This window comes from Buteo buteo, chromosome 23 (assembly GCF_964188355.1).
Source record: "Buteo buteo chromosome 23, bButBut1.hap1.1, whole genome shotgun sequence".
Lineage (NCBI taxonomy): Eukaryota > Metazoa > Chordata > Aves > Accipitriformes > Accipitridae > Buteo > Buteo buteo.
Window position 1 is genome coordinate 17,651,867 of NC_134193.1, and position 18,944 is coordinate 17,670,810.

At 40.8% G+C, this 18,944-nt stretch overlaps 1 protein-coding gene across 2 annotated transcripts in view; it reads left to right on the plus strand.

Annotated features, from left to right (window-relative positions):
• The first annotated feature begins 2,799 nt into the window (after window positions 1-2,799).
• GPR107 (G protein-coupled receptor 107) overlaps window positions 2,800-18,944 on the plus strand; it is a 40,790-nt gene continuing 24,645 nt past the window's right edge. Inside the window, exons 1-13 of one of the 2 annotated variants that reach the window (XM_075055653.1) lie at window positions 2,800-2,926; window positions 8,012-8,137; window positions 8,966-9,016; window positions 9,279-9,367; window positions 10,058-10,224; window positions 12,046-12,080; window positions 12,290-12,346; window positions 13,186-13,296; window positions 14,828-14,961; window positions 15,893-15,968; window positions 16,963-17,036; window positions 17,611-17,728; window positions 18,729-18,859. In XM_075055653.1, coding sequence (XP_074911754.1) covers window positions 2,816-2,926; window positions 8,012-8,137; window positions 8,966-9,016; window positions 9,279-9,367; window positions 10,058-10,224; window positions 12,046-12,080; window positions 12,290-12,346; window positions 13,186-13,296; window positions 14,828-14,961; window positions 15,893-15,968; window positions 16,963-17,036; window positions 17,611-17,728; window positions 18,729-18,859 — 1,280 coding nt within the window. In that variant the 5' untranslated portion in view covers window positions 2,800-2,815. Of the gene's footprint in view, window positions 2,927-8,011; window positions 8,138-8,965; window positions 9,017-9,278; window positions 9,368-10,057; window positions 10,225-11,338; window positions 11,473-12,045; window positions 12,081-12,289; window positions 12,347-13,185; window positions 13,297-14,827; window positions 14,962-15,892; window positions 15,969-16,962; window positions 17,037-17,610; window positions 17,729-18,728; window positions 18,860-18,944 lie in introns of those variants that run through there. The other variant, XM_075055654.1, reaches the window with a different exon arrangement.

The following is an 18,944-nucleotide window of genomic DNA, read 5'->3' on the forward strand; positions in this document are numbered from 1 at the left end:
CTGAGGGCTCAGTCTCTTTTTGAGTGGTGTTGGGGGTACTGGTCTCCAGCTTAGGTGCAGCTATGGCTGGCTATAGAGCCTGTTGATGTAAAGCCTGGCTTATATCTGGCTTTATCTCAGACCTGCTTTATCCCTGTGGACCTGTCCAGTCATCGCTAGACTGTGTCTGACCTTGGTTACCATCACCTGAACTGCAGATTGACTTCTTAACTCAGCCTTGCCCCTGTCTCGTTGCTACAAGCTCACCTGATGACCTGGACTCTTGGCTGCTCCCAGTTGCCCTCCCTGGGCCTGCTCTGCTCACCTTGCTTGGGGATTGTGGGACTGGACCCTGAATGGTGAGGCTCCTGCCCTGTTGTCTGTGTTATTGTGCTCATCTCCCAACTCTGTGTCCCTTGGGAACAGCCAGCCCTTGCTACTCTATGACATGCCCATACCTCCGCTCAGGGAGTATGTTAACAAACTGACAATCTGCTTCACTCTATACTGAGGTGTATCTGTAGGCTGTCCCTATGCCAAGATTTTTCAGACACTGCTGATACCCTCTATCCAATCTCAATAGTTGCCCATGATATGCTTTTAAAAAAAAATCTGTGAAGGTTTCTAATTAAATGTTTTGGTACAATGAAGAAGTAAAGCAAAAAGATATCCAGGCTAAATATGTCTAACCACAGCTGAGAATAACTGTACTTGCTAAGAACAGCACATTAGAGCAAGGCAAATCTTGTCTGGAAGCTACAGTAAAACATATCAATGTAACTATGAGAGTTGCTGTTGCAGCATATTCATTACAGACAGCAGCCAGTTTGCATATTGATAGGTATGTAAATTTAAGTATAGACATCTTTTAACATGCAAGTTCTTAGAAAATGCATAGCCAAAGTAAACGCGTTACAAGTTCAAACTTTGAGATTATTTAGTCTAGGTAAGTGGGAAACTTACAGTTACTACAATATCCTAATAGTTGGTGAAGAGTTACATGGAAAAAAAAAAGATCTTCAGACAGTTTCTAATCTGTGGCATAGAAATCCCTGATTGCTATGAGGAAGCATCTTTAGCCTAATAGAGGCTCTTCAGATGAACCAAACCCCAGAATTATAGGGGAAAGCCTCCTGCTATTCGACCACTGAAGTAGTCAAAGTGTGCCTGACACTCGGTAGCGGCCTGAAAGCCTGTGCTGCAGCTGTGCTTGCAGGCAACTATTTCCTAGGAGTCAGAAGTCTCTAGGTTTCCCATGTGGTCTATGCACAAGAATGATAGTAATTACAACATTAAAAATATCAATTCCAAGAAAATATCTGGATCAGAGTTATCTTTTCAGAATAAATTATCTGATGTTTGTAGTTACTTAGGCTTATTACAATCTGTGGGGTGTAGTAGCTACGTGCACCACAAGGCCTGATGCTGACAGGACATCTAGCGGCACGTGCAAGTTACTGCCCAGAGACAATCCTGCTTGGAAAAGAGACTGATTTTTTTTTTTTTATGCTTCCAGATATTTTCTGGTACCAGTCTAGGTTTCTTTGGCTGATGGTGAGATTTCTGTGTTTATTTTATTACCTAAGAGTATAAAAGAAAAGGGGGAAAGGAAACTGTAAGAGGTAACATACAGTAACATCTGAATCACCTCTGTACAAAGATGGGATGTTCTACATAATCTTGCTAATATAAAACTTAAGACTATTGATTTTTCTCTGCCTATTCACCCTTACTAGCATTTTACTACTCGTCTGTTCCATCCAGTTGTTTATCTGGCTCTAGATGAAGAAACTTGCACAGCTATTACTCCATACACTGAAAGTCAGAATATTTGAGTTACAAGAGCTGACAGCACAGGACTCCCCAGTGAAGAATTACATTTACTTACACTGATGGCTTCCCATAATGAAGACACAGTGCATAGCCTTTCAAATGTTTTTTTAGCAATGTTAGCCTAAAAGCCATTTTAATTGCCACTATTCATGTTTAGTTTGCTGCTTGTGTTACTTGGTTTGAGCAACAGAGAAGTCACAGAAGCCAGGCCCAATCTGCTTGTCACTTTCATCTTTAAGTGGGACTACAGCTACTGGTTTCAAATAGTTCAATAGCTTCAATACCATTCCAGTAACGAAGCAGGAAGCCCTTTGTTTTGTTACATATTTTTTGGTCGTATTTAAAATTAATTGTCTAAACCCAGCTTTAAACAGAAAGGCAGTTTTTTGGTTGTTTGGACTACCTGATGCTCAGACATCTGCTCTCACCATAGCTCTCAGGAAGAAGCTGAAACTTGCCGGCCGATTCACGGTTGAGCTGGAAGCAACAACCCCAAATGTCCCCATGAACTATGCTGCATGGCTGAGGGCTAAGGCGGGAAGAGCAGCTCTGTGTCACCTCACCCCACACCAGGGCCTCGCTAAGCACCGCCACAAAGGCTGGTCTGGGCGAGGCTCAGGGGGTTCCCTTTGGGCACTGTCTCCCTGTGAGAGCAGCGAGGGCCACCAGCGAGGAGGGAGCCCACCACAGGGCCCCGGCCACTGTCATGGCCCTCACTGAGGGGCCCGGGCCACCCCAATGAGCACCGTGGGCGGCAGCCTCCGGGCGGGGGGGACAGCCCGGCGGAGCCCAGAAAGGCCCTAGAGGGAGAGAAAAGGGCTGGGAAGCTACAAAACCCCGGTGGCAGGGCACAAACCCCGGTGACAGGAGACGAGCGTCTGTGACAGGGGAGACCCGGCGGTGACAGGACTGAGGGGCAGCCCCGCCCCGGTCACGTGCCCCCCTCCCCCGCCCCTTGACCCCGGAAGTGGCGCGGGAAGGGGATGCTGATGCTGGAATAAACATGGCGGCCCGCGGCCCTGGGGCTGCGCTGGTGCGGGCCGCGGTCGTGCTGGGGCTGGTGTTGCTTTGGGCGGGCCCGGCCGGCGCCCGCGTCCATCATCTCACCCTCAAAGTAAGGTCTGCGCCGCCCCCGTCCCTGCTGGCTCGGCTCCCGGCCGCGCTGGGCCCCCTCCGGGTTGTCGGTGGGGAGCGGCAGGGCCAGCCCGGCCCTGCCCGCCTCCCACGGCCGGGGCTCTCTTCTCCTCGCCTCCGGCTTCGTCCCGCTGCCTACCCCTGGCCCTTCGCCCTCTTCGCTTCTCTCTGGGCTCTCCCCCTGCGCCTCAGCCTGCCCGGGCCCCGCTGTGTTGTGCTTTTCCTGTTATTCCTCCTCCTCACGCATCCCTTTAGCCCCCATCCCTGCGGTTTTGGCCGTCTGTTTCTTAGTCGTGGGGAAACCGTGTGAAAGGGGCCTCAGAACTGTAGCGGTTTGAAGGTGCAAATGCTTCATGTCCTGTTAAAGGCAAGGGACAAAGCTGTGTGTGATAAGAGAGGGCTGAACGTGAGCTGGGGGGAGGCTTCCGAAGGGGGTTGGGGTTGCTTTTGCTTTTAATCTGCAGTCTGCAGCAGTCTTCCTGTCCTGATCGCTGGTTGCTCATTTTAAAAGGCTGTGTGGCTGTTTTATTGGTCTTCCAGGTGTAGTTTCTTTGCACTAATCAAGCAAACCATAGAGGCAGAAAAAGATATCAATGCTGATATCTCTCTGTTTCAGTTTGGTAGACTTCTAGTTGTGCTTTGAAAGAGCGTTGTGTCCTCCTGTGACTATATTTGAGAAAAACTAATTTTTCAGGGTTGTTGATAGGAAGTGCCTGCTGTCTGTTGTGTTTTAAAGGAAAAGTTGTACAGTTGTTATGTGGTAGAGGAACTGTGCGTTTGCGGTGATGCCTTTTAAGGACTTCTATATAGTTCATGAAGCACTCTGTAAATCTTTAGAATTAGGTTGTTAATTCTGTTCTTGTTGTCAACAACATAATTTGCCAGTAGAAACATTGGAAGAAGTTAATGAAGTGGTATATGACTAGGACCAACATCACTGTGTTCTTGTAGCAGTTGAAGGAAGGTGCCATAACTTTGCAGGAGTTCCCCTTCAGCCTTTGGGATGCAGTGAATGCTAGGGGGACATTTGTGACTTGTTCGTAGGGAATTTTCCAGACTATGTAGTTGTCTAGTGTGTGACCACATGAACATTCTTCTACTTCAGGAAAAGTAAACTTTTCTCTGAAGCAACAAACAAGGAGGTTTGTGCTGGTTACATTATTATTTTAAGGAATTTGTGACCAACAGTTGAGTGCTGGAGGAATTTCTCCTGGGGTGATACTTTTCCCTTACATAGAAAACTTTCAAACTGGCCTCCAGCAAATGTTCTCAGCAGCAAACATTACAGCTTCCAGTTCCTATTAGGGTGTCTCTTAACTGCCTGGATCAATTACTAAACTGTTTGCTGATTTTTATGATCAAAGTGGGGTTTAATTGGTTTTAATTTTGTAGGTATTTTGTGTGAGTTGCAACACTGACTTACAAAGCACTGTGGAAGGTAGAAGTGCGTTAATGCCTTTGTCCGTCTCCTGTATAAACATAAGCTTTATTGTTAGAGTGCAGTCTCTCCCTTTCTACTTCACCTACTGCTTTACAGCATTTATGTAAACATTAGGCTCCAACAGCTGTACCCTTTCACAATGAAATCTCCCTTCTAGTGTTCTTGCCATTGGCTCCTTGCTTGTAAGCGTGCTTTGACGCTGTGCCAAGCTAAAGGCCACAACTTTGTGTGAGTGTTAGATATTACGTTTCCTCAAACAAGCTGTTAATGCTGAAGTTAGAATAGCCTCATTCTTGTATCTTAGTAATTAGCGTGCAAAGGTGAAGCTTTTTTGTTGTCAGAAAAGCAAGCCACAGTCTGAGTGTTTTCCCGTTCTGAAAATAACTTCTTTAATCTTTGTAAAAGCATACAAAATGATTTATTTCTTCTGAGTTAGAAAAATAATTTGTTTGAATGATGCTGTTAGACTAACCTCGTCAAAGGAGACTCTCTTCCTTAGTAGCGATTGTTATCAGCTTCATTAGTTTAATGAGATATGTTTAAAAAAAAAAAAAAAAGCAAAACCAGAAACACCCTATGAAAACTGGATTTATAGAAGACTGATGGAAACAGTTTTCAGAGGCTTCCAGAAGTAGCTGCTGGTTGGAATGTTTCTTTTGACCAAAAAAAAGATTTTTGTTGTCTTAACAGTTGAATGCTATAATATTGAAGCCTTACGTTTTGCACAACGCAATGGCAAATGGTCTCAGAGGATGAGAAAGTTGGTCTAAATGAGGCCTTTGTCAGGCACGCAGTTAAGTTTAATGCTAGTGAACAGCCAAACATACCAGTTTCAGGAGGAACCATCCAACTGAACACTGTGTAGCTGTGGTGTTAGTTTTTGGTTAAAGCGAGTTATCTTTACAATTATCTGGCTTCCAAAAGGGAAGTAAGACCTATCCTATTTTATGATACTGTCAAGATTGCAGTTTCCTGTCAAATTATTATTTGGAAGATGTTATTTTTCAGTGGTTGTTTATAAGTACTTGAGGCCTTTTAATGTTGGTGGGTCTCAGGCTTCAGTTGCTCAAGTTGAAAATACCTTTCACAGCAATTCATTTAGTCTTACACAAATTATAAGTCTTGCTATTAGTCTCACACAAATAATAATATTTCTTCCATCTAAGGGTAAGTACTCTGATGAAACTTTCACTGTACTGATAGCGTGATCCCAATTAGATTTTGGGTAAAATATTAAAGAATATTTTTTTGCCTGTTCTGGGCTACAGGATCCTGGATACCACTTTCCTGTAATCTTAGTGAAATGTTGCAGGATCAATTTTTATCCTAAAGGAACGTGGAAGATTTTTTATGGAAATAAGCTCAGAACTTACAGTATTGGTTTGACTGTAACCTGTTAGTGATGAGTCCCAGACCATTTCTTCTCAAAGGGGCAGGCTTAACCGTTAAATTCATCCTATATAAGTTAAAATAATGTGTATGCTAACAACCTACAACTTAGAATTTATTATTTCTGAAGTCAGCAGTTGAGTGATTTTAAATAAAAGCTGGATTCTTCCAACCTGTTAAACCTCCTGTCAGAGGTGAGACAATTGTTATAAGCCAGTATCTTTAAGCTGTCGAGATGTGAAGTAGTAGATGTTCTTGGAGAGTGTGCTGTTGCTTGGTGGCAACTGGTGACAGAGCATGTGGGATCATGTAAAGCTGAAGGATTTGTGAACTAAGTCTGTAAACTCTAAGCACTTAAAGCTGAGATAAAACCAGGGAGGAAAGTGTGTGTGTTGTATATTAATTATCTTTTGTTGGTGGAGAGCATATTAGTTAACTGGCAGAGTAAATAAAGTTAAATTGAACTGAATAGCTTTTGCAAGTACTCTGAATTAAGCAGTTGTCTCTGGTCATGTTTACAAGGTGCAAAACACCTTGTGGCTAGATGAGACTGTATCCCCCCCTTATACTCCCCTCTACCTAATCACCCAGACAAATGCTTATCTGTCCAGATATGATTAAATATGCATGATGTGCTATGTAAAGAGCTACTATTAATCTTCTGTTCTGACTGGGAAATTACATTGAAAGCAGTCTTAAAGGAACCAAATGCGATCTTGTTTCAAGCACGTTAAGGGACCTAGAACGCGAAGGCAGCACAGCTATAATACTCTGTTGAACAAAGCATCTGCTGTGAGCCATGTGTCACTAACTTTTTTTTTTTCTTTTCCTCTTCTGAGCATTAAGGGAACCATCTGGTTATTTGCCAGGTTAACTTGATTCTATTAGGGCGATCTTATTACAGCTAGATTACAGGTTAGCTGTGTCAGGCTTAGTGTCCTGCTGTTACAGCGAGTGATATTTATGCGTCAGGAATGTTTTATGCAGAGATGTCAAAATTAATACTGGGGTAAGGGAAGAGAGAGAACTTACTGTACTTCTACAATTCTTAGCTTGATCTTCCAGTACCTTGTCCAGAACAGTTTGTTTGCCTTTAGCAGCTGACTTCTCTGCTTAGAGTATTCTGCAATCTGATTATCTTTTCCTAGAAGTAACAATTTTCTTTTTAGTGATAACTTGTAAAAGTGCTTTAAACGACATTTTAAACGTGCTTTTTAACTTTTGTTGCTCTATTTCTGCTTTTCTTCCAATTAATGATCCAGTAGGTTTGAGGGTCCAACTGCATACCTATTTATTGACTTATGAATGCAAAGTAACAGGGGTATGACCTTTCCTCATCTGATGTAGTAAAGATTACACACAGTTGCCACTTTTCATGTGAGGTCCTTCATGACCTCCTTATTTAAAGAATAAGAAAGTTCGCTGTAGTTGATCCTTTATCAACTGAGCAAGGCATGGAAAGGGATCAATTTCTACAGTTTCCTTGCTAGACTGAGAGGAAGCAAATTATTCTGCAATTAAGACTGGGAGCAGAGGAGGGGATTTGAATTTTCCTGTTAGAGAAACTAACCCAAGTGATTCTGTTTGAACCCACATATCCAGTTTTCAGTATTTATCCTACTTATAAGACACAAGGCCTTGCTAAAAATCATTTGGAGGAATGGGACTACATAAGAAATTTTGTCATCTACACCATACACGTATTTTTCCAGTGTATTAGGTGTTTGACTGTCCAAACATTGACCCTGCCTAACATAGAAGGTCTGATGGGATGACAATACAATTGGTCAAAACCCAGCTCTCAGTTAGGTAAGATCGCTATAGTCAACTAATTCCTGCAGTCTGTTGCAATGACAGTAGCTAGCATTCAAATGATAGTTGTCTTGATTTGTCTGCAGTCTCTTTTTTTTTGGTAGCAATATTTTGTTTAATTAGTGATACCAGGTATTTAATTTCTTCCAAACTTTTTTCTTGCATATTTCTCAACAGTATAGCCACGTAATTAGCAAAGACACATTTATTTAAAGTTCTTGCTGTTCAGGTTATTGGAAGAGTCAATTCCAGTGAAATAATTGGTTGTATCTGAAGGTATCCTAAAGAAATTTGCTCTTGGTATGGTCAGATAGGTGTTTTGCATGAATACTTGAGTAAGTGTCAATCTCTGTCTCTCCGCTTCCCTTTGCTGCTGCAGATGACTGTGTATGTGATTTGTAAACTTATTTTCTTTTCTTACAGGATGATGTGAGACAGAAGGTGCACCTGAATACCTTTGGCTTCTTCAAGGACGGTTTCATGAAAGTCAATGTCAGCAACCTTTCTTTGAAGCCACCTGTGGACTCTGATGACAAGAGTAGCTTGTCAGTAAGTTACTTTGAGTCTAATGACTGTATTAAGCTTTCTGTGAAACTGCCCTTGCACTAGATACCTTGACTTGGTTGAGATGTCAGATCCTAGCTGGTGGTGCTGTTGGCTTTGCTCCCCACTGCAAGCCATTTGTGAGGATATGTATATTGTGAGATTTATCCTTGAGCGCTATCCATTCTGCTTTAAGGATAAACTTTAACTTATCGGACCCTCTACTGAACTCAATGTACAAATCTATAACCTATGTTGAACATAGGTTTCCTAAGCAGTCTTCTCATGTGAGATTTTCACATTGTTGTCCTGTTGCATTGCAATGCATCATGTAATCATCATATCAGTAGGTTTCCAGGACAGTGACTGTCTTATTTTTAGAGGACTCGTAACATTACACGTTATATAGCACATTATATTAGTGATTTTAACAGAGACTGAAATGCTAGAGTGGAAAACAGACCTGTGTTCTTACTCTTCTGCACAGTTCGACCTCTTTATTGCTAAAAATATTAAATATTTTCTTCAAGCAAAAACATCTGGAAAAATACTGAAATAAGTTAAAAGGTTCAGGGACAGAAGGTACTCTAGATTAGTTTGGGTTTGAATCGGTATACATTTTATTCTTGGGGGATATGGATGAAGCAGCAGGTTTATTATATTTGAATAGTTTTTTTGTCTAATTAGATAATGAGAAAAATACCTGGATTCTGCCTTAAACGTAGGTTAATTTATTTAGCAGCATTTTTGATTCTTTTAGTGGTGGTTTGGCTTCTGATACTAGGGGAACTTGAACTGTTTTAATTTGACAGATTCTTCTCAATTATTTCATAGGTGGGGTTCAGTTTGGATCGAACAAGGAATGATGGGTTCTCCACTTACCTGGTAAGAGTAAGAGATATGAACTTACTTTTCTAAGCTGGGGACATCTCATAGTCTACCTTACTCCAGGAATAGTTGGAAGAAATTAAAAAAAAAAAGGGGGGGGAGTGGGGTGGGTTGGCGCTTTAGTCATGGGCAGGTTGTTGAGGATAATTTCGTTTTGCAACTTGCTAGGCTAAGAATAGTAACCTCTACCTGAGGGGAAACATGTCCCATTTCTTAAAAACAGGAGGGCACTTCAAAGATGTTTTGCTTATATTACCAGGATGAAGAAGTGGATTACTGTATCTTGAAAAAAAAACCAGAGCAAGATGTCTCTGTTGTAATCTTACTTCTGGACTTCAAAACTGAAGTGTGAGTAAATAGTGTACACTACATTTTAAAGTTATTCTCTAGTTGAAGCTAATGTAACACTTGTGAAATTTATTTAAGGGTTTGGAAAGCTGCTGTGCATGCAGTTTATTTTTTAACGGGTTACGTGAGAGTTGAGGGGAGGTGAGAGTGAAAGAAAAAGATCCACACTATAAAATGGTCCAGGAATTCTTGCTGTATGTTGGAAGGATAAGGGGACATAGGACAAAAGAATCATACCTTAATTGTGCTGAAGGCATGAACTTGAAGTCTTGGGTCACTTTTGCAGCTTGCACTGAATATGCTGTTTTATTGTTTGTCTTGAATGAGCTATTTTAGGAAGTACCTTTGAGGCTGCAGTGCTTTCTTTTGCAAGAACAACTGTAACTGTTTGTGTGGAAACATAATTTCTAATGAAACTCTGGTTACTAAAACTGAATAAACTTATTTTTCTTCAGCTGCTCTTGTATTTAATGTAAATGTATAATGTGACTTCTCCCACAGTGATCAATTCAATGCCAGGCTGCTGTAAGTCATGATCTGGTGCTTGCCTGTTCTCTGTGGTGAAAAAAAAAAAAAAGAAGTCAAGACAAGTTGATTTTCCTTTATTGGGTATACATAGGCTATGACAGATAGCTTCTTTATGAATGTTGATTTGCTTTCATTTTGTATAAAAACTCTTTGTTTATTTAGTGTGAAAGTACGGTTCTCTGCAGAAGCTGCTGCTTTGTTACCTAAAATTTCATTCATGTCTGAGGAAAATGTTACTGCCTTAAGTACCAAGCCACTGAAAACCTCCGAACAGAGCAGTGATGCTGGTAAAAATCCTGCAGAGACCAAGCAAAATACAGACAGCACAGGTAAGCCTGCTAAAGGTGACCTATATGTGTTCTCACTGCTAGTTCCTCATTGATGTGCATTTAGCAGTGTGTTGTCGTCACATTCTGGGGTCCTCTTGGGCTAGAACTTGATGCACGGTCTTGTGTAAACCTGTGCGTAGAGCTACCTTTTGGGCTGGAGTCTCTCCTGCTCAGTGATTTGTGTTAACCAGTTCCATTGATCCAGCAGAGACCTAATGTGACTGTTGGAGACCTACAGTACCTGTGAGGAGGGGTTGAGGTGCTTGATTGTCTTTTGTCTGGCAAAAAGAAGGGTAAGGGAGAATTTGGTAGCCACCACCAACTAGTTGAAGGAAGGTTAGAAGGACAATGATGCCAAGCTATTTGTAGTAGTGGCATACAATGTAACCTGTGGCTGTTCCCCCTTATTAAGTCTTTAGTGTCTCAGGTTGGATGTTAGGAGGGAAAATAAGACTTTCCTAGGTAGGTATTCCAGCATTGTAGCAGACCATTTGTGGAAGTTGTAGAACCTCCATCCTTTGAGGTTTAAAACACGACCAAACAAAACCAGGACCAATGTGATATAGTATTGACGCTAGGCATGCTTTGAATCAGAAGTTGGATTAAATACCTCCACAGGTCCTTTCCAGCCAACTTTTATATGAGTTTGTAGTTATGTATCTAAAGAGTTGAAATCTAGTCTGTCACTTAGAAGGTATGGGGATGGAGAAGTAACTATACCAGTAATCTTTCTTGGAGGCACAAATCTTTGTCTGGCTTCCAGACCAGCAGACGAAACAATTTTAAAATCTCTGCTCTGATGGGATTAGCTCTAAACAGGTCATGTTATCCCTCCCTGGAAGAGTTTAGACTTCAGATCAGACTGCTGAGCAGTCTGATCTGAAGTAGTCTGTGTCTGTCTTGGCCTGTCATGTTCACAAGCTTTGATATCATTGAAAACTTTGCATAGCTGTTCTAACAAGTCAAGAACTGAAGCTGGGTGGCACTGAAGAGAATTGATCTGACGGCTCTAGTTTTGCTTTTTCTTGCATTAAAAAGTCTAACGTGCACATTGACAGTGCACTGAGGTGTGGGAGCCAAAAGCAAAGCTTAAGTCTTGAACTTTTGCTTCCAGGCAGAGTGGGATGACCTTATGTTTGAAAAGCTTCTTATGGGAGTGGAGTGAAACTGTGAACTTGACATGCTGCTCTGTTGAAGTCTCCTGGCAATTTAAGTTTCTCAAGTTCAGAACAGATACTGATTTGGCAGGTCACCTATGCTTTTGGTTTTTGTTTGGTTTTTGTTTGTTTGTGTTTTTACTGGGGCCTTGCGTAGTAGAGAGCTGAGAACTTTTTTTCCTCCCCTGGGGCTAATTAGAACTTCTGTATGTTTGTCAGGCTGTGTATTAATGTCCAGGTTAAGATTAGTCAGTGAGATATTAGTCAGTGAGATTAACAGTACTCAGTCATAACACTAAAAGTCATAGCTGTAGACTGTATGAAACAAGGCTGTAGCCTGCAGCTGGTATAGGTCATCTGCCTCCTGCCTCCCTGTAATTGGAGGGTTGGAAAGATTTCTTGGGTGGGCTTTCATAGAAGGTGTAATAGTAGAGAAGCCTATCCTAGCATTTGAGGATGCATTCAGAATGCATGTACTTGTGGGAGGGCTCCCAGGAGAGTAAGGAGAGACTGGGAAAGAATCTCTGTTAATGATTATCTAGGAAACTGCCGCACAGGTGAGTATAGGAAGATTTGAGTAACGTATTGGCAATGTGTAAAAGGTGGTAGTCATGAGGATGTCTAATGCAAACACTAAATGTACCATTAATACTTTTATCTCTAGATAAGAAGTCCAAACGAAGTACAACATCCTCCCAGGTAAGAAACTATCTGCTGCTCTCTTTCAGAAAGAACCTGGGGGAATATTCTAGTATAAGCATAGCCAGGAAGTGGAGAGTATTATTTTCTATTGCTCACAGCCTCCAAAGTAAATATACAGAATGCAGTTTTGCTTATCTGTATGATGTAGCCAAATGGGGTAGTTACCAGCTTAAAAAAAATCTAAGAGTCTCTTTTCCTTTTCCCAGAGCATAGTGGAACAAGAACATCCTGTTCACAATGACAGAGGAACTTTTTCTTTTCAGGTAGGGTGTCTGTCAGTGTCTAGTTTTAATGTGTGCGGGCAGTTCCTTCACTGTACTACTTTGTGAAAAGTAAAAGTCTGGTATAGATGCCTGTCTGATAGCTCAGTAAGTCTGAGTGGACTCATGTTAAGAGTGAGTGCTGGAAATCTCTGTCTTCATAAGGAGTGGGAGCTGTTTCAAACTGTCTTTGGTGTGATGCAGTTCTTCTAAATATCTTAGTCTGTGAGCCTCGGCATATTAAAATTTACTGTGGCACAACTAGTGCATACAGATTTCTAACAACAAATAACCGTGACCTGACTGATGATTCACTTAGGAGGAAGATATTCTGTATGAAACCAGATTAATACTTTGTTTGAGCACCCTGGTTGACTTGTGATTGTTGGGTACTACAAACAAACACATTTAAAATTGTTATGTGACACAAATCTCATTTCCATAGCTATCACAGTTTGTATGGTCGGGGGAGGAACAGAATAGCTGTTTATGCTTTAGGGCGAGTATGATCAAAATTTTATGCTTCACGTTGTTAAATATACGACACTTCTTGTTATCTTTTCTCTGTCGTGAAGTAAGTTAAACACCGATGCCTAAAGGTCTTTGATAAAGGTCTTAGATTACCAGAGTGTGTAATCATGGATAGGTGCAATGATTTTGCATTTGGAATTCTGTTGAAACTTGCAGATGCGCTGGTATCCTCAGAACAGTATGCTTGGCTGAAAGGAACCAACAGACCCTAAATGACTGACTTTTTTCATGCTTCAGCAGAGATGGCTTCTTACCAGGGCAACCCTTTTGTGAATGAGAAGAATGCTGACTTTCCTATTCCTTATTTTCAGTTTTTTTTTAACATCAGCTCTGATAACCAAGAAGGTCTCTACAGCCTATATTTCCATAAATGTGTTGGCAGTGATGGGCCGACTAATGATCAGCGACTATTTAGTCTTGATGTGAGTATAGCTTCTAATGTATAATTAATTCATTCACTTAGACTGAAATACACAGCTTTCAATTCTAGCTTGTATACCAAGCACACGCTGTACATGAGTGCATATATGGGATGGGAAGTGATTCAGAGTTGTGCATTTAATCTCTGTAGTGGCATTTCTGAAGGAAGCAACTACAGTAAGAAGATTAAAATACTAGTTTTGGAGAAATGTCTGGAAATCTGACGACTGTGTGTGGGCTGTGTTCAGTCTACACAGTTGTGACTAGATGCTGTAATGAGATGGGAGCTAAAACAGCTGTTCGTGTTTTGCTGTGCTCAAAAATCACTTTTTTTTCTATACACAATTGCAGATATTAAGGCTATTGCTGCAATCTAAATTGTTGGTATTTGTGAATTCAGTGTCTTTGCTTTTTCTGGCCTAATTAAAGATGTGTTTTTACACTGTTAGATGTACATCTTGAAGGCAATATGTTATAGCAAATGTCTTATCACTTCTAACATCCAAGGGATTGGTCCTATGCCCTTTTGAGCCAGAATGCATTATCACAACTCAGGCTTTCCCTTTTTTCTCTTTCTTATGCTCATGCTGGCATCCATGCTGGTGTATAGTGAGCTATTCTGTAATGAATCTTGTCACTGACTGAGGTAGCTCTCAGCCAGATCAGACCCTTGAACTGTTTTTTACATGGCTGTGCTGATGCTACTGCAAGGAAACATGCACGTGATAAAACTTAGCAGCCCTAACTTAACTCAGGCTAGACTACTTTAAATCTGCTTCTGAAGTTGTATGTTTAGAAGACCAAGTTTTTGAATTGCTGTTTGTTGCTTTGACCCACTGAAGAAATTAGAAAGAGAAGAAAACCTGGATAACTAACCTGCTTGGCTGTACTGAGATGTAGGAGTTTCAGTACTTCGAACTAGTCTTGATGCATTATTTTAGTGAAGTCCTAGCACATATAACTAAGCCATTGAGGGGCATAAATAGGATGTTAAATAAAGCTTTTGTTTTCTCAGTCACAGGATGATAGGCTTGCAGGAGAGTGCTTCCTTTCTCTTGACAGGTGAAGAAATCCACTCTAGTAAACCTAAGAGTGAGTTTTTCAGCTATGTATGACTCTTTCCACACCTAAAATTGGGACTGTGTTAAAACCCCTGCTTCTTTATGCAAGGTTGTAGATACTGTTTCTGAATCAGATGGGCAAACTCCGTGAAATTTGGTATAAAGAACAACTGTTCTTTGGGAAAATTACTTGGTCTTTCTGAATTATGCTGCATAACTGGAGCACTGGAAGGAACCTCTGTCCTTTTCTGCTTTTCAAGGAAATTATTGTTGTGGGTATAATTTTGCAAACCGTTTTGAGATTCTTGAGGATGAAGAATTGCTTTTATTTTTTCTTTGAGTCTCATAACAGTCACTGCTTCAGAAAAGCTAATTCTAAATGAGCAAATTTGATTGTGAACTGTAATTGTTAACTCAGTGCTTTAACAAAATGTTTCTTCAACTGTACACATAACACACCTTTAATATTCAGATAGAAATTACGGAGAAGAATCCTGAAAGCTACCTCTCAGCTGGTGAGATCCCACTGCCCAAACTTTATATTTCCATGGCTATCTTCTTCTTCCTGTCTGGGACCGTATGGATCCACATACTTCGTAAACGCAGGTAGGTGGACTAGTTCGGTGTCAGTGACAAGTATGGGTCTACCTTGTTTGATTTTTTTTTTTTATTCCTCCTCCTTTAATACCCAATTCACAGTCAAATTTAATCACTTAAAACTCCAAATCTGGATCAATATTGTATGCCTAATACATACACTTTATAGTTGAACACAGTTACTTCTGTCAGTGTCGTTGTTGCAGACCATTGTTCTAAAGTTATCAAGTCCTTACATTAAGAAATTCTTCATGTAGTGTACATGTTAAGATATATTCTGGCAACAAATAAACAAGAAATTCCTGTAGCTGATGACAAAAGGAGAGCACTAGTTAAAAATAACTAACAAAAAACTGGACCAAATTTTCTTTTTCAAATGAGGAATGGCAGCTTATGGCAGTGGAGAGCCATAAGCATTTTGATTGTAATAGAAAGTAGTAGGAATTCCTCGCTGAAGACCACTCTTCTTAATAGTTAAAGCATAGCAGCAGAAGCCAGGAGCACCTGTGGTTCCATTTTGGCTTTTCTTCTGACTTAGTCTGAAGTTCACTTGGTGATCAGATTATTTGGTAGTCTGGAGTTCACTTGGCAGTGTGGTATAGTGACTTGGGGGTGAAGGGTGGAGTGATACACGTTTGAATTATGTTTAGCAAATTTTCTAACAGTTATGATCTATGTATGCAAGATGTTCCTATGAATTACTATTTTTAATTAACCCAAGTATTAAAAATCAGAGCTGTAGAACATGTAGTTGAAATGTTGTTCAGGATGTTGCAAAAACTTGGACTGCAGGATTAAAGGGAATCCTTTTACACTGATAGTTGACTCAGCGTAGGAGTTACTGTTTGACGTTTATAGGTTTTAAAGAAATACCCTTGGGAACTGAAATTTTTACTGCTGGCTTTTAATTGATGCTCTTCCTTCCTTTTTTTCTTCCCAGAAATGATGTCTTTAAGATTCACTGGCTAATGGCAGCCCTCCCTTTCACAAAATCTCTGTCCTTAGTCTTCCATGCGGTACGTATGACGTCTCTGTCTTAAGCTGTTCAACTAGGAAGTAGAATCCAGGGCATGCTGTTAGAGAAATCTGCTGGGGGGAGAGGAGGGAGAACAGGAGGAAGAGAGAAGCGTCCTTCATATTGAAGCATTGGAACTGAACTGCAGCTGTTTGGTAGAAGCGATTCAGTTTTCATCAGCAAATTCTGACTTTAAATACAATTGAGATCATGGCCTGAAGTGGTGAAGCAGCAAGCATGTAGAGGGTTGAATGAGTTCCATGAATTCTAATGTTTTGGCCGTCTGAGGCTGGCCTGAAAGCTTGAGCTATGGTGCTGCTTCAGCTACGTGGCTTGCAATAAATGTTAATAAATGGAAACCTTGGTGAGTGTTGGTAAAATTCAAAGGCACTACTTCAGATGGAGTAGTATGGTGTACTGTAACAGATCTAATCTTACAAGCTTTAACGCTTTCAATACATAGTCTCCATTGGATTGTATTGACTTTGCCTTCCCAACAGAAAGATGTCATAAACAAAGGTAATGGCAAGCGTTTCATCCTTCAGTGTTTGTGCCAGCCATGATCGTCACCTTCATGATAGGATAACTGCTGCAAACATTTTTGCAAGTCTAATGAGTTGAATCTGGTTTCCAGTGAAACTACAAAGCCTCTAGTCACCTAATGCAACTGAACTTGAACAATGAAAGAATAAATAGGTTACAAATGCAATTGTTTACCTATAGTTAAGTGTGGGAGCTGTGTGGGAATACATGATTGTATGAGATATATCCACTAACATTTAGGAAATACAGCAAATGGAAATGACCTTATTGTTGCTAAATAAAACTAGAACATGTTGGGAGGAGGTAATGTCTAAGATGTAACAGAGCTGAGTTTGTACACACTGATTGGAAAATGAAACTGGAAGTGGCTGTCAAGCAGACCTATTTTATAGACATGGGTGGGGTGCTGATGAGCAGCTTGTAAAGTAACATACTGTATTTTCTGCTTCCAGATCGACTATTACTACATTTCTTCTCAGGGATTTCCTATGGAAGGCTGGGCTGTTGTTTATTACATCACTCACCTGTAAGTATGTCAGAAGATTAATGTGATAGATTCAAACAATGGAATTGAATTCTCTGTGGGGCTGCCCCCCTCCTGAGAAAACTAGAAAATTGCTGATTCTTTAGTCCTACGGTCTGAATGACAAGACAACAATCAGCCCTGTGTGAAGGGGAAAGCTCTACTTACAGAGGGCAGCTGCAGAGAATTGGCACTTATCTGGGTGGAGGAGTAAAAGGAGAAGAAATGCTTTGCTTTGCTTTGTTCATACTAATATTCAAGTATCTAATTTGCCCTTGGTGTGAATGGTAAGAGGGTACAGCTGCCAGTGTTTTCTCATGTTCACGATGGTGAATGGATGACTCCCCCAGGAAAAGATTGCACGTATTGACAATTGTGAATGAAGCGTAATATTGCTGTGATACACAGTTGTAAGAAAGTACATCTGTTTCGCTGTTGTAGGATAAGCACTTGCCAAAACTATGAATAGCAAGGCATTTGTTTGGGTTTGTGGCTTTACTGATTGTAGGCGAGAACCTGGGCAGAAGAGGAAATGTGGTAAAATAAAGTCTCTCACTGTCGTGTCTGTTTCTTTCAGACTGAAGGGTGCGCTTTTGTTCATCACCATTGCCCTTATTGGTACAGGCTGGGCTTTCATTAAACACATCCTGTCAGATAAAGACAAAAAAATTTTCATGATTGTCATCCCACTTCAGGTGAGGACTGAGCTGTGTCAATACTTACTATCTTGTGGGAGAGCTGCTTTTGTGAACTGTAAAAGGCTGTGAATCCTTCACAAAATACTGCATAGTTAATGCTTGTATAAGCCTGTAGGTTACAGTGGAAGTTGAGCTGGAATTTCTTGGGTCAGAAGTTACTTCTGTAACTTTCCCTGCTTTTTCCCTGTATTGAGTATGAGATAGTGGTGATCAAATAGTGTCAGCAAATTAGCAACTAGCTATAAGGTAGGTATATTCATGCCGGGGCAAAACTTGGGCTGCAAAACAGTACTAAACTATTAAGCAGAGAAATTAAATTAAAGTTGTCATTTCTGAAATGCTTGCTGAATGGGCTTAAGAAAAAAAAGGAGAAAACTGAGACTTGTAGGTCTGTTGGGTCTGAGGGAAACTTTCCCAGTGTGTTCAGAGTGATCAGTGCTTGTGTCCTACTCCAGGAACTGAAGTAAATAGGAGGGCAGTACTTCTATTTGTTGTAGATAGAACAGCCTTTCAAGATGGAATCCCTTACCCAGCTGCAAAACCAGAAGTATATAATTAGTGTTTGAGGCTCTTCTAGAGCTTGGGTATGGAGAACAAAACATGGTCAATGACCAGTTTGAATTATTGGCTTAATCTAGAATAATGTGTTTAAACTGTTTGCTATATGTGTGTACAGAGAGTCCTGTTTCTGTATTTTTAATAAATAGATTTTGCTCATGTTATCTCTACTGATACAGTAGATTCAGCGTAGTATGTAACAAAAAGGACTACTTTCTGAATGTCAGCAGAAATAAGTTCCAGTAAGTTTTATTTCTGTAAATCCTGTGAAGATGCTGCTGAACGTGTGGCTTCCTTGACATGGAGCTGCAGAAGAATTGTTGATGTTACTGAATGGGCTCTTTCTGCAACTGTGGGACAGCTTTTGCTGAACTGGCAGCCCACATCTAGTATCTCCTTGGAAAGCTTCTGAAACCTTTAAGCATGTTTTGTCCTGTAGGTACTGGCAAATGTGGCATACATTATCATAGAGTCAACAGAAGAGGGGACAACTGAGTATGGACTGTGGAAAGAAATCCTCTTCCTGGTAGACTTGCTGTGTTGTGGAGCCATCCTATTTCCTGTGGTATGGTGAGTCACTGTATGTGTTGTGTGGCTTCTGAGCCCTGATGACTTGAGCTCCTTCTGGACTAATGGGTATTGACTGCTGGTTAGA